Consider the following 15699-nt stretch of genomic DNA (forward strand, 5'->3'; position numbering starts at 1 on the left):
AGAGATAGAGGGAGAGAGACAGTCAGAGAGAGAGAGCCAGAGAGGGATAGAGAGAGAAAGAGTCGGAGAGATAGAGGGAGAGAGACAGTCAGAGAAAGAGAGCCAGAGAGGGATAGAGAGAGAAAGAGTCGGAGAGATAGAGGGAGAGAGAGACAGTCAGAGAGAGAGTCAGAGAGGGAAAAAGAGAGAAAGAGTCGGAGAGATAGAGGGAGAGAGAGAGTCAGAGAGGGATAGAGAGAGAAAGAGTCAGAGAGATAGAGAGAGAGTCAGAGAGGGACATAGAGAAAGAGTCAGAGAGATAGAGGGGGAGAGAGAGAGTCAGAGAGGGATCGAGAGTGAAAGAGTCAGAGAGATAAAAGGAGAGAGAGAGTCAGAGAGGGATCGAGAATGAAAGAGTCAGAGAGATAGAGGGAGAGAGAAAGACAGTAAGAGAGAGAGTGAGAGAGGGATAGATAGAGAAAGAGTGAGAGAGATAGAGAGAGAGAAAGAGGGAGAGAGAGAGACAGTCGGGGAGAGAAAGAGTCAGAGAGAGAGGGAAAGAAAGAGGAAGAGAGAGAGAGAGACAGTCAGAAAGGAGAGCGAGAGAGTGAGCGGCGAAGGAGGAAACCATTAAAAATTATGTCCCGGACCAAGGGTTAGGCACAAATCTTAATCAAACTGACGGACCGAGACAGAAAAATTTGTTCCTCCAAATTTCGAGACCGAAATCCTCGTCTGGTTCGGCCAGATAACGGTCTGCCAGGTCTTATCCTTTGATGAACTTGTGGGTTTTTCAAGTCCCAAGACAATCTAAAATTACCCTCGTCTTGTCCCTGCATAATTGTAACTACAAAAATTACCTCTGATGAACTTATGAATGCTCTGGATACATCAAATATTTGCACATATTTCTGGCATACGAATGCAGTTTATATCTCCATTTATTCTATACATATCTCAGGGTCTTTAGGGAAGAGGGTGACAAGACAAGAGTAAAGAAAGTCTTTTGGTATGTCTTTTTCTACCAAACTCTAGCCGAGTGGTATGAGACATTGCTTCAAATTCCCATAAATAATGTCAAAATTTTAATCTGGTCACTAAAAACCTGAGGTGCAAATTAATATATAACTGGACAAGAAAAAATTAATGAGTCAATAAAGGTTGGGATGAGTGTCTTCTTCAAGTTGGTCTTCTCTTTAATACTAGCATAGAAAGATTGAAAAAGACAGAGAAAGACTTCCCACTTTCTCACATAGAATGCCCTTCACTATTGTCTAGTCACCCTCTTACCAATACACGTTGATAATTGTAAAAATTAGATGAAGACATTAACTCCATTTGTATACCAGAAATATGAGTTCATATTTGATGCCTCCAGTGCCTGTAATTTGGCCACTAAAAATCTGAAGTGCAAATTAAAATATAAGTGGACACGAAAAAAAGAAATGAATCAATAAAGGTTGTGATGGGAGTCTTGTTCAAGTTTGTGTTCTATTTAACTGCTAGCATATATAGGTATGAATAATTTTCTTATTCTGGGTAAGAAGGAAGTCTTGTACAACTTCCTTTTTTGGGAACAATCAGCCTAATAACTTGTTTCTTGCTAAAAAAGATCATGAAATAAAGCGCTGAGATTTGCAAAGAGACAATATCGCCTTCCGTTCTCTTTTAGTTTTTAAAAGATTAAAAACTTTGGTTCAAGGCATACGTCGTTAAGAAATCATTCTCTACTATTTTGAAAGGGCCATGTACCAGAGGCAGGAGAATCACACCAGTAATATAAATCCATATATTTTGGATATAAAGGGTTATGAAATCTTCCTCGATTTTCTTTTTCTTACTCTGGGTTGGTATGCAAGTTTATGGAAGAGGGTGACAGATTCAGTAGTGTGAGGAGCAAGAAAAATGACAGTGTGAATGAATTCTTCTGCAGTCTCTTTTATTTCAACCAAACTTCAGCAGATACATACAAAATTTGATTTTTTAGTTCCATCAAATTCTGAAATTAAACTATCGTCCACTAGAAAGTTATATTATGCAAGTTTTCTTGTATAAACTGATAGCATAAAAAATTATGGTTTTCTTATTCTGAGTGCGAGGGAAACCGCCTACAACTTCCTATTGTTTGGAACCAGAAACCTATCATGATGTATTTTTCTTTTTGAATAAAATTAATCTTCTGGTAACTACAAATTTTGTCTTCTAGAAAATAAATAGGATTAAAAAATAAAGTTAATTTCCAATTTAAAGCTAGAATGTTTAATATAATTCCCCTACAAATTCCCATAATGGAAGTTGGTCTTCAACAATTTTCATTCTCTGATCATCGCAACACTACCAGGATATTCCATCTGATAAAGATATGAACAAAAGAAATCATAAAATCACATACTGTAATATAGGAAGCACAAATATTCCCCTAATATATAGCTGTATATATTAACGCTATGTTATCGTTTCAGAGATTGCGATCTTACAAAATTCCTCAAAACTCTAAAAATAACTTCCGTCATGAATGCATCGTTTAAAACTTTAATATGATACATAAAAACTGAAAAAGTAACACATAAATTGAATCATGAATGCTGAATTTAAAATTTTAATAATTTCTTAAGAACTGCAAACCTAACACTATGTCATGAACACAGATCTTAAAACTTTAACACAATTCCTGAAAACTGTAAAAATGAAAAATAAAATATGGCATGAACGCAGAGCTTAAAACTTTAACACAATTCCTGAAAACTGTAAAAATGAAAAAAAAGGGCAAATACTACGAAAGAGCACGAACTTTTTTTTTTGTCAGCTGGGCAGCATGAACTTTCATGCTTGTTCAAAAAATAGCACGAACCAATAAGAAGACGCCAAGTGGCGTCTTCTTTTTTTTGGTCAGAGACAGTCAACTACTGACGTGGCTTCCACCGTGGCAGCCAGGTGGACTCCACGGTGGCATCCACGTCTCCACCCACCGCCGACGCCGCCTGTCTCCGTCCGCCGACGCTGCCGCCCGTCTCCGTCCGCCGCCGCCGCCGCCTGTCTTCGTCCCGCATTGCCGCCCGTCTCCGTCGGCCGACGCCGCCCGTCTCCGGCCGCCGCCGTTGTGCGTCTCCGGAATAGACACCCAGTCTCCGGCCGCCGACGCCCGTATCCGACGGCTGACGCCGCCCGTCTTCAAACCACGGACGTCGCCCGCCTTCAAACCGTAGGAAAGAAGGACGAAGAGGAGAAGAAGAAGAAGAAGAAGAAGAAGAAGAAGAAGAAGAGGAAGAGGAAGAGGAAGAAGAGTAGGAAGAAGAAGAAGAAGAAGAATAGGAAGAAGAAGAATAGGAAGAAGAAGAAGAAGAAGAAGAAGAAGAAGAAGAATAGGAAGAAGAAGAAAAGGAAGAAGAAGAAGAAGAGATATAAGGGTAAGAGAGAGAGAGTCTGCGCGAGCAGTGATGAAGCAGATGATATTCGATATCAACATTGATATTCCCAGAAATCGATTTTTGGATATTGATATCGATTTTTGGATATCCTGAATATGTAGGATATCCAATATTCTCGTGTACAACTTATAACGCACGAAAACAAACACGGGTGCCATTTATCTTGGTAGCTCTTTATCTTGAGATGAGGTGAATTGATCTATGTGGGTTATTTCGTTTTTGGTACCTATAAAATATGGTGACCGATTAATAACCGAGTACTGACCAACAAATTACATAGTAGTTAATTAAAATGAAGAAACAATCAAACGTGGAACTTGGTCATGCTCTTCAACAATTTGCTGAATCCTCTTGAAGAAGACTGTGATCCCTGCATGATTGATCAATACGTGCTTAAAATTTTATATTTAATGAAAATCGAGGCTAGAAAGGAAGTTCAACAAAAAACTCAATCCATACTTCGCATGCAGGTTGTAGTCTTCTATTGCCGCATGTCTTTCTATTATGGCCGCCTTGGTTGCAGAGAGAGCAGTGCATTTGCACGCCTTTCTTGGTTAATCTGAGACCACTAGGACCTGCCTCACTAACTCAGTTCTTCTTCTATGCTTCGGCCTTCCCGGTTGTTTCTTTGCCAATGGGGGGAAGAGGTAGCTTCCCTCATTTTCCACCCACAGGTTTTTCCCATTCATCGGGAGGATACCATAACTATAAGCTAGCTGGTATGAATCCCTCTTCAACCATTCGTTGACGTAATTAGTAAGGTCCGCCCGGATAAAGTGAATGCAGGCAATAGATTGCGGGCATGGAATGCCCGTGATAGCCCAATATCTGCAGGTACAGTGTTGGGCACGCAGGTCAACCACGGATCCTTCTCTGTGTGTGCTAACCTCGAATTTATGATGGCCTGCATGGATAACTCTGCATGCCCTACACTTGAGTCTATTATCTTCGAGTACCCGTCTTATCCGAGGGCATAAGGAATCAGCACTCTCGGAGAATATCTCCCTGTTCTTAACTATACGTTCCATGATTGCCGTTCTAATGTATTCCAACATGTCGATGATAGGTTTAGACCTACTCGGCAAGATGAAGCTATTGAAACACTCAGACATATTTTTATCAATAACCTCACATTTCAGCTTGTCAGAAATAAAAGCCCTGCAAAACTTTTGTATGCCTACCTCTAGAAGATCTTGCACGGCTTCTGCTTTCAATGTCTTCATTTGTTCGATGACCCACTGGAATCCTTCACGGGTTGTGCACTTCACTGCTTTCCAAAATAGGTTCCTCAAGATGTAAGTGGAATATCCCTTCTTCCTCCAATTTGCATAAATATGTCTTGCGTAATTCCTCTGCTCCGCATTCAGTAACAAACCTGTCACTGCATTCCCGAGACCCTGAGAAATGTCAACGCGTATCAAGGTATTAGTGCACAACATTGGTTCCACCTTAATCAAGTAAGTCTTAAAATAAGTAGAATACGACGAACGACTCAATTAAATACCTTTTGATGATCACTTATAATCGTCCAACCGTAGCCATCAACAATTCCTAAATTAGTCATCAGCAGGCTCATAAACCAAGTCCAAGAAGCTTGATTTTCCCCTTCTACCACCGCCCAAGCAATAGGGAACATCTGGTTATTCCCATCCCTCCCCATGGCACTCAACAACTGCCCTTTCAATTCGGTTTTCAAAAAACAACCATCCAACCCAATCACTGGTCTACAACCCTCAAGGAACCCCCTTGCTAGAGATTCAAAGCAAATATAGAGTCTGTTAAACCTAGCCAAAGAATTATGAATGTCGTGCTCCACCTCCAACTGGAAAGTACTATTCCTATTCACTTTTTGTAACTCGGCCACATAGCAGGGTAGCATGTGATACTGCTCATTCAAAGAACCTTGAAGCATCTTGCGCGCCTAGGACCTTGCATTATAACAGGTGCCTCGTGAAACTATGATTCCATACTTTTCTTGCAATTCTCGCACCATATCTACTACCTTATAATTCATATCCCTTCGAATAGTCTCGAAGAAGTGTTCTGCTATCCAATGATAATCGGCTTGTATATTCGTTGGAGCCCTATAGCACCTATGTTCATCATTTACTGACTTTATGACAAAGGCCTCCTCGTAGGACCCAACTAGCATATATCCTCCATGGACAATGTTTCTGGCATACAACTTCCACTATATTCTCTGTAGACCTTTGAAACCTAACATTGAACCCATTGCATATGGCGTAGTTCTTCACGGCTGCTTTAAATTGTGAACCTGATTCAAATGGCATGCCCAATTGAAATGTAATATTATCGAGGGGGCACCTAGGATCATATCTCGTACCGTTGTGTGTGGCCCAAATTTTTTCACGCTCGTCATCACCATAAAACTCTTCTTGATGTTCTTCTCTTCTACTCCTCTGCCCGTCAACAAATTCTTCATTCCATTCTTCGCTTGAATATCCTTCGGGATCACTTGAGCACACATCGCTTGAATCCGAATCAAACACAATACTTCGGTCATCAGCCCTATTGGACAAACGGATACAAAAGAATAATTTAATTAATTATATAGAGGAAATTTAGTTATGAATAGGATACTTACATTCTCCTTTGCTTTGGCTGAATATCTTAGAGGTGCACGACACAGGAGGATTCTGTATGCTTGGACACCCTCTTCGGCTGCCGTCCTGAGACCCCTCCGGTCGCCGTCGTCGCTCAAACATCGTAAAAAAAAACGCCGCTATACCTGCCTGCAAGTGGATGGAAACGGAAACTCGTCCCAGTCGTCAGGAATTCAGAGAGTTGATCTTCAAGAGAGGGAAAGATGATTCGGCGTTGAAGAGAGAGAGATGTTGGAAAGCTGAAAGACGCAGAGAGAGATGGGCTAAAGAACAAGTGATGCATACCTCAAAGAGCATAATAGATCTCCCTTTGAATCTTCTTTTCACTTTTGTCCTGTTATTTTCTGTGAATGAAGTTGACTGGATTATTTGCAGGATTGAAGAGATGCGGGAAGAGCTGCTTGAGACCTGATCTCAAGCAAGATGAGTTTACACCGCGTGAGGAGCAGGTATCTATTTTTCTCAGTTTCTGATGATGGATGTCTCCAAAAATCGCTTCAGGTTTTGATCGTCAGGAATTCGGAAAGTTGATCTTCAAGAGAGGGAAAGATGATTCGGCGTTGAAGAGAGAGTGAAAATCGATCTTCCAAAGAGAGAAAGATGATGCGGCGTTGAGGAGAGAGAAAAATGGCGCAAATAGGGTTTGATGGGATGTTCACATGCTATTTATATCTGCGAGGAGAGAGAGAATTTGTCGACAGAGAAGGAAGACAATCAGAGAAATACATTTGTTCACATGCTATTTATATCTGCGAGGAGAGAGAGAATTTGTCGACAGAGAAGGAAGACAATCAGAGAAATACATTTGTTCACATGCTGTTTGACATTTGTCGACGCCATTATCAAAAGAGAGGAATATTAAGAGAGAAATACATGGGGAGGCCACTGTGCTGCGACAAATCAAACGTGAGGAGAGGGTTATGGACGGAGGAGGAAGACAATAAGATAGTTGCCTACGTATCCACCCACGACGCTGGCAACTAGGCGTCTATTCCGAAGACGGGCGGCGTCCGCGGTTTGAAGACGAGCGGCGTCGGCGGCCAGAGACGGGCGGCAGCGGCGTCGTTCGCGGTTTGAAGACAGGCGGTGTCAGCGGCCGGAGACGGGCGGCGTCGGCGGCCGGAGACGGGCGGCGGCGGACGGAGACGTGCGTCGGCGTCGGCGGACGGAGACGGGCGGCATCGGCGGCGGCGGGAGACGTGGATGCCACCGTGGAGTCCACCTGGGTGCCACGGTGGAAGCCACGTCAGCAGTTGACCGTCGCTGACAAAAAAAGGAAGACGCCACTTGGTGTCTTCTTATTGGTTCGTGCTAGTTTTTGAACAAGCATGAAAGTTCATGCTCTGTCGTAGTATTTGCCCCAAAAAAAAAACACTATGTCATGAATGCAGATCTTAAAACTTTAACACAATTCCTGAAAACTGTAAAAATGAAAAATAAAATATGGCATGAACGCAGAGCTTAAAACTTTAACACAATTCCTGAAAACTGTAAAAATGAAAAACAAAATATGGCATGAACGCAGAGCTTAAAACTTTAGCACAATTCCTGTAAAATCATAAATTAAAAATAAAATATGTCATGAACGCAGAGTTAAAAAATTTAACCCAATTCCGGAAAACTGTAAAAATGAAAAATAAAATATTCATTGAATAAGCAGTTCAAAATAAAACGAATGCACCAGCCGGGAATCGAACCCGGGTCTGTACCGTGGCAGGGTACTATTCTACCACTAGACCACTGGTGCTTGCTGAAGGAAATCTCAAATTAAACATATTTACTCGTATATATTTCTAAAGCTCATCTTCCACGAACTCGGACACGATTTCATTCATGGGGGTCCACATCCGTAAAAGAAGACGCGACGGCTGCCATTAACGAAAACTATAATCTCGTTTGGCGCGATGAAAAGGTAACAGCAAAAAGCCCGAGGAAGAGGAAACCTCAGATAGAAGAATGGGCGAAGTAACGCTCGCTTCCAACTACAGCTCCAAGAACACCCTGGCCCGTAAAAGAAGTCTTTTGTCCAGCGACAAACTGGGCACAAACCAGTAAAAACCCTGAAAAGATAAGAGAGAAGAGAAGAGCGAAATCAAAGAAGAGGAGGGTCGTCTTCTCACGTCGCTATCTCAGACGCCGAGCTCTTCTTGCTCCTTTCCCATTTGGGGATACCCTAATTACTCGCAACATCCCCCCCTGCTCATCCTTCTCGAGCCCAGAACCAAAACCCATCTCTCCTCTTCCCTCTATTCTTCCAAAGTTTCAATCTTTTCAAGTTTTTCCCCTTTCGATCGGCTCTCTCCAAGATTCAGAACATGACGGTGGACGATAGGGATAAGTTCCCCGTGGGGATGAGGGTTCTCGCCGTGGATGATGATCCCACCTGTCTCAGACTCCTCGAATCTCTTCTCCGTCGCTGCGAATATCATGGTATGATTTCCCGTATCATTTTTTTTCTAGTTTTTCCTTGTCTCGTTGTTCATCTTGCGATTCTCGCGGTTTTCTTTTCTTTTTTTCTTCTAGTTACGACGACCAATCAGGCGATTACGGCTTTAAAGCTGCTGAGAGAGAATAAAGACAAGTTTGATCTTGTCATCAGCGACGTTCATATGCCGGATATGGACGGATTCAAGCTCTTGGAGCTCGTGGGTCTCGAGATGGATCTCCCCGTGATTAGTAAATCCTCTTGAACTTGCATTTTTTCTGTTTTTTAATGGGTTTAATTCGTCATTCTCTGCGCGATTAATCGATTTTTTCGTTGAATTTTACTTCAGTGTTGTCCGGAAACAGCGATACGAAGGCGGTGATGAAGGGGATCACCCACGGGGCCGTCGATTATCTGACGAAACCCGTTCGAATCGAAGAACTTCGGAACATCTGGCAACATGTGATCAGGAGGAAGAAGATCGAGAAGAAGAGGCCGTTGGATCGTGATGATGGCGAGAAAACTGTTGGATCGGACGGCCGGCAAGAGCTCGCCATCGAGATTTTTGATGGCAACGGCAGGTTGAGCAAGAAGAGGAGGGATCAGCCCGAGGAAGACGATGACTCGGATGACAACGGGAACGAGTACGACGAATCGTCCACTCAGAAGAAGCCACGTGTCGTTTGGTCAGTAGATCTCCACCGCAAGTTCGTCGCCGCGGTCAACGAACTGGGCATCGACAGTGAGAACTGCCCACCTCTTTTTTCCTATCTGGGTCCTCAAAAAATCAAATTTTTTCTTTTTTTTTTTTTGCTCATCAATTGATGTCGATTAAATTTTTGCAGAGGCTGTGCCTAAGAGAATCCTCGAGCTCATGAATGTCGAGAGGCTCACCCGTGAAAACGTTGCCAGCCACCTCCAGGCACGTAACCTTCAATTTCCCCTTCATTAATAAGTTATATTGCTTCCAAAAAAGTTATTGCTTGCTGTAGTTTTTTGTTTTTTTTAGTATCTAATTAAGATTTCTCTATCAAATTCATGCAGAAGATTAAATTCCTCTTCATACGTCAATAACATTTTTTTTTACTATCTTAATACGATTTTTTTTACTATTTTTGTTGAACTCTTGCAGAAGTATAGATTATATCTGAAGAGGATTCACGCGGCGACAAACCAGCAATCTAATGTGTATGCCAACCTTGGAAGCAAAGAAGCGTTCTTCGCAATGGCTTCTGTGGAGGGGATGGGGGGATTCAATGGCGCCACGGGGTCGCGGCAGCTGTCGGTGATTTCTCCTTTCCCGACGGCAACGACAGCCGGTCGACTGAACGCCTTACCGGGGATCGGGCTGCACGCGCTTTCCTCTTCTGGAATAATTCAGATTCCCCAAGGCAATTCTATCCAGAATCTTGGGAAAATTCCTCCACCGGCTGGCGTGTTGCTGAACAGAGTTCCGAATACCATGGAAACCAACCAGATTGCGCAAATCAATGCTTCTAATGATGTTAGCAGCGCGTTTCACGGGTCATTTCCAGATCATAATGGATTGCTTGGTAGCACAAGTGGAATTTTCCTCGACAGCCCGAGCCTTCAGCCGCCTCCGTCGCTGCCCACGCCATCGACACTGCCGTCACCGCTGCCGTCACAGATCAAATCTTACCCGCCGCTCTACGGAGACTTGTGGCAAGACGGGGCCGCCAGTTTTGCTTCCTACTCCGGCTCTGCCCTGCCGCCTGGCATTGCTCTTCAGAATAGAAGCTTGACTTCTGCGAGGAGCTTCAAGAGCGGTGCCTCTTCTGCGGTGGTGACGGCAGAGAGTGCTCAGTTTGATGCTTCGTCGCATTGCAGTGTGGGGGGTTCTCGCATTGACCGTTATGGTGTAAATGTCGGGAGCTCGTCGACTTTGCCCCATGATGATGTCGAAGTTACTAGCTTTGGCTATGCCCACGCGCAAAGCTCAGAGGACCGGGGTCATCGCTCTTTGGTCAACCATGGGGGACTTGGTAATGGGATTTATGGAAAGGGGGTTGACTTTGGAGCGGTTGACCAGCAAGTTCTGATCCTGCCCTTCCTCGCCGAGCGTGCCAGTTCTGAGAAGTTGGCTGGTCAGCCTGGTTTGAAGGTCAAGGATGAGAGTTTTGTGGGTCCTGCCATGTCTCAGACTCCGGCTGGAATCAACCACAATGCAGGCCCTTACGACGATCTGGTCAATGCCATGATAAAGATGGTAATGGTTGACACTTTTTTCCTTTTTAATGCATTTATTATTTAATTAGGGGGGGTTAGTAGACTGGAAAAATTCTCGTTCAAGTGTACAAGTGTTTGCCTTTTTAGTATGGATTTTATGGAATCAGGTTGCTTACTAGGTAGCTTAATAAACCTAAAATTTTTGTTTTTGTGTTTGATCTTTGTCTTATTACTATTATAGACCCAGGCCCGTTAATTAACCTTGAAGCCCTTGTTTAATTAGGAACCCCTTGTTGTTTTGACCCTGTTCATTATTGATTTAAGATGTTTAATAAATTTTGTTTCAAATGTTATAATGTCGCATTCTATTTGGGCTAGTATGGAATCAGGCAGCTCAATAAACCTCAAAATTCTTGTTTACTTGTTAAACTTTTGATCTACTTACTATGGCTGTAATGAAATAAGACTACTTTTGTTCTACTGTTTATTTTGTGATGAGGGCATTTTTGCCTTCTTTTAATTATTATACTGCTCTTCAGAGGAAGGGATATATTCTCTCATTTGTTCTTAATTCCTGGGCACTACGATGCAGGAATCTGACGACATTATCTTGATGGATGGTGATCTTTATTCCTTGGAAGCTTGCATTTGAGGACCAAAAGTCAACATGACATGCACCTTGTAAAAATGCCTTCATCAATTTATATATAGTATCATGAGAAAATGAAACCTTCTCTCTCTTCCCAAAAGTCAACGGCCAGGCCAGCCAAGTGAGCGGGCTCGGTGCTCCCAGAGTGAGGTGAGGAGCTTCTCTCCTGTCAACATTGCCTCGGTCCGTTGACGGGCTTCTTCGCAGGTTTCGGTGGCGGTGGCACACTTCTCGGCTTCCTTCTGGAATTGCGACGTCAGCCTCTTCGTCTCCAGCATGGAGTAGTTCATGTGGCGGGCTCGGGACAGGCTTACAGCCTCCTGCAGCTTGAGCTCCTCGGCGAGGACGTCGACTGGCTGCTTCTCCATCTCCTTGGCGAGTTCGGGATCATCCTTGCCACAGTCTGTGGTGACAATTGAAGGGAATCAAAGTCAGTCCAGGTGGTGTTTGTTTTGAAGGAAAATGAATGGGAGTTGACCTTGCAATGTGAGGTTATGGAGACCTGCAGATAAGAGAGAATGAAAGATGTCAGCCGCATATTTATGGTTAATGTGAAAGTATAACTCAAAAACTAGTCTTTTATAAGGAAGATCTGTATACTTGTGCATTAGCTTGAAGGGTTGTCCACATTAAAAACGGAGGAATTCAAGTCAGTTGGTAAACGGCAGAAAAAAAAAGACTCAGATGTTTTTTAACTGGGAAGTTCCGTGATTTGTACACTGGTCTGAAGGGTTGTCCATTCTATGAAGGAGAGTTTTAGCCAGATGTACAATTCATGGTGGTTTGACGATAGCTCCTACAAGGGAAATAAAGAACTCAAACTCAACGATGGCTAAACGGGGGTGTCCATTCTAAGAGCAAAAAAATTGACCCAGATGTCTAAAAAACTGAGAACAGCTTCTTCTACTAAGAAGACTGGTTATTTACGCACAAAAGACTTGTATTATTCTAAGAGGAAAGACTTTGACCCAGATGCCCAATTCATGATGGCAAATAGAAAAAAAAGTCGACAATGTCAATTTTCATTCGGAAGATTTAAAAAACCATGCGATGGTCTGAAGGGTTGTCAACTCTAAAGAAAATTCCATCATGGCTAAGCAGGACAAACAATTGGTGTTGACATCTGATGTAAGAGCAAGCGCCACTCGCCCAATCTTTCAAAAACTCGTTTCAATCTCTCGAAATTACGACAAAAGGGTATCAATCAGCGGCTCTGGAAATGCAAAGCGAAAAAAAAAAACAAATACGGGTGACAGATTAAGCTAGAGAGAAACAGACCAGGGACGATCTTCTGGAGAGACGACGACGGAGAGCAATCGCACGAGCAGAGAGGGCAAGAGGGTTGATCAAGGCCGCCATTAACGGGGCGGTACAATCGCCGATACAAAACCGGAACGGAGAAGCACGCCAAAGAAGCCACTGCGAGGACGATGAGGATGAACCTGCCGCACTTTCCTGCTCTTCTTGATCCGATCATCTCAAATCAGAAGCTTTTTTCCTGCGATTCTTGTCTTCTGATGGCGAAGTTGATCTACGCGCTTGATCTACAAATAGGGTTCCCCTTCTCTCCGGGAAGAACACATTCCAACGTTGGAAACTTGCAAGAAGACATACCCAGAAGAAGGCTTTAAATGGGCCCAGCCCAGTTTAACTTTGAAAATGCTTGGGAAATGGTAGAAAGTGGGAAACCCTAACAAGATAGTTAAACCTAATTATGGTTTGGGGCAATGATGAAAAATCAGCATTATCATCATAAAATATGTCTATGTTATCACCCATCATTTCAGTGTCATGAAATTTTTTTCCTGCGAATAATGAATGATGACGAAGACGATGACGGAGAGAGACAAAATCGTCATCATCATCTTGGCAAGGGCAGATGATGGGAACTGACAAGACGTCGCCATCATCATGATTGTCATCATCTACAGTGACTGCCAATATTACTACTTTGATTATAATATTCATATAGACTGCAATCCGATTTAGATACGTCCTCTCCTGGTTCTTATATGATCATTATTTGAGAAGGAAATAAGTTAAATTCAACTAGATTTCATTTCATCATTACATTTTGGTCCTCCTACAAATCTTTCAAAAATGATACTAGTTTCTAAGTGTCTTAACATTCTGGGAATAGAATTTCAAATTTTAAGTTATAAGCCTGTAGTTATGAGAAAGACTAACTAAAAAAGTAAATTATCTAACTCATATGTTAACGTAACTAACTTAGCACAAAATTAGCTTTAAATCACCTCCATTGTCATATAATTTTCATTTTGCCTTTATGTTATGAAGTCCACATATATGTTTTAAAAATGATATTAATATCCAAAAAGTAAAATACTTATTTTTTTTCAAGAATAGGTTTAGACATTTGAAAGTCAAACGTTGTTATAAGAAAGATAGGGGTTGTTATTTCCTATATGTTGGCTTATATGAACCTACTTGGCATCAAAAATATATCTTATATATTTCTAATGTATTTATCAAAATAAGGTTTTAATGTCTACCCAAGCATGTAGGTACTTGCTTAATCATACCCATCAACTTGTATCCAAATGAACGGATAAAAATAATTCGGGGTAGCATAAAGTAAAATAGAGTTTGGGACACCAAGTCAAATTTATAGTAGAATAAATATTAGGCTTTTGTTTGTGTAGGAAAATGTACACAATCCATAAGAATACACAGAACTACTCAAGAAAAGAATTGCATATACTAGATTCTTTGTGAAGGATCTTGCCAAAATTTTGGGCTTGAACAGAAACGATAAACATAATCATCGATTATAGAAGATAAGACTAATGTATATCAAACCGCACAAATAATCATTGAATAATCTATTTCAACATGAATTCAAATGAAGGGACAACAATTTTTCCGTTATGCAAATTAAAACAGAGTTAGACAGGCCAAGTTTCAGTGGAAAATTATAAAGATAATAAAACTAAAATGACAGAGGATATATGCATCCAATGAAGAGAATAACTATATCCAATTCATTCCATCCTAATAGAGGTTTCGGAGAAAATTTTTTTTCTCCTCCATGCTGCTCTTCATATTCCAAAGTTCCAGACAAGATTTATTGTAATCGGGAATTAAAATTCAGCAGATGGAGAAACTTTGTGCACCAATCGGTCCTAGGTCCAACACGTAAAATATAATAATACATATATTTTTTATCAATTTATAATTTTTTATAACAAATATTCTACTTTTATATTTCCTTAATGCTTATTTTTCAAAGTTGTATTTTCATGAATAAAGCGTTCTTTAAAATATTTTGCCTATATATTTGGATACTTCTATTCATCAGATTTTGTGCGCACATATATGTCTTCTTGATTATTGGTATTTTTAGAACAATTTTTTTATAAATAAGTATACAGTTTTATTTTTGTAACCTTGAATAATTATTTGCACTGATGTTCCATATATTTTGCTGGAATATCACATTCTATCATTCTTACTGATTCTAACCCTGTACAACTTCCAAATGACCATATCTTGGGAAATCATGGCAGAAGCAGGAGGAAGTGAAATTATGAAAATCTGTGTGAAGATCAGAAAAGAGAATCATATTGGCTTTTGGGTCTGTAGTGAACAAGGTAGGGTGATAACACACACTCTTAACAGGGCAATATATCGATATTTACATTTTTATTTGAATCAATCATATTACGCCTAAAAAGCTTAAACTATTTTATAATAATATTTTGAGATCCATGAACTTAGGCATTTTAAGGATTTTCTGGATGTTATATTGTTGACAAAAACTAATTTTTTGACTCAAAATATGGATTTTCGTGAAATTTTTGGCATTAGATTCATAAAGTTATTATTTTTTGAAGTCCGAAAATATATTCATCTCTATTTTTTGACCTATAATAAAATTAATATGAATTTATTTTGAGGTTTAACTTTCACTTCACCATGTGTTGCCATCTTGATCATTGAAGTGAAATTAATTTATTTTAAAAGTGCGACATATGGATTGGGGTTAAGATCAAATCAAATTGATTGAGTGTTTCAATGGATCAGAATGCCATTTGATCTGAACCTATCAAATCTTTTGATTGAACAAGGTTTTTGGTCAAGTTTGATTTATTTTCTTCAAAAAATAAAATCAGTCAAAATTTATATAAACAGTTTGAGAAAAAATGAGAACTACCTCTCTTTCATGCTGCCTCACTATCTCTTAGGGAAGGTCCAAATGTGCGAACAAATTTCTTTTGTGCGTTTGTGCTGTGCGGTGCAAATTTCACACACCGCACCGCATAACATATTTGCACATCGCACTGCATACCGCAGAGACTTTGTGCGGTGCGAATTGGTGCGAATTGGTGCGAATGTGCAATTTTTATGAAGGCTCCCCCTCGTCCTCTCTCACTCGCTCTTGGAGTC

The 15699-nt window shown here is 41.1% G+C and overlaps 2 protein-coding genes and 1 non-coding gene across 4 annotated transcripts; 1 reads left to right on the forward strand and 2 right to left on the reverse strand.

Moving 5' to 3' along the window:
• Window positions 1-7707: 7707 nt before the first annotated feature.
• TRNAG-GCC (transfer RNA glycine (anticodon GCC)) lies at window positions 7708-7778 on the reverse strand. The gene has a single exon. It is a non-coding gene; the product is annotated as a tRNA-Gly (tRNA).
• A 206-nt stretch (window positions 7779-7984) lies between these two features.
• Window positions 7985-11902, forward strand: RR12 (response regulator 12). Of its 2 annotated transcripts, XR_013582967.1 has the most exons (7): window positions 7985-8461; window positions 8555-8707; window positions 8806-9198; window positions 9302-9378; window positions 9589-10683; window positions 11236-11442; window positions 11500-11902. XR_013582967.1 is itself a non-coding variant. In XM_078582587.1 (6 exons), exons 1-6 carry the CDS (start codon window positions 8347-8349, stop codon window positions 11293-11295), a joined length of 1893 nt encoding a protein of 630 aa, XP_078438713.1. In that variant the 5' UTR covers window positions 7985-8346; the 3' UTR covers window positions 11296-11902. The 2 variants fall into 2 exon arrangements, 1 of the variants encoding a protein (XP_078438713.1); XM_078582587.1 differs by having other exon boundaries at window positions 11236-11902.
• On the reverse strand, window positions 11323-12904 carry LOC144709161 (uncharacterized). Its single transcript, XM_078582588.1, has 3 exons — window positions 12571-12904; window positions 11771-11794; window positions 11323-11695 (listed from the first exon to the last, which is right to left on the reverse strand). The coding sequence occupies exons 1-3, from the start codon at window positions 12767-12769 to the stop codon at window positions 11394-11396; spliced, it is 525 nt and encodes a 174-aa protein (XP_078438714.1). The 5' UTR covers window positions 12770-12904; the 3' UTR covers window positions 11323-11393.
• Window positions 12905-15699: the final 2795 nt, after the last annotated feature.

Source organism: Wolffia australiana, chromosome 11 (genome assembly GCF_029677425.1).
Source record: "Wolffia australiana isolate 7733 chromosome 11, ASM2967742v1".
NCBI lineage: Eukaryota > Viridiplantae > Streptophyta > Magnoliopsida > Alismatales > Araceae > Wolffia > Wolffia australiana.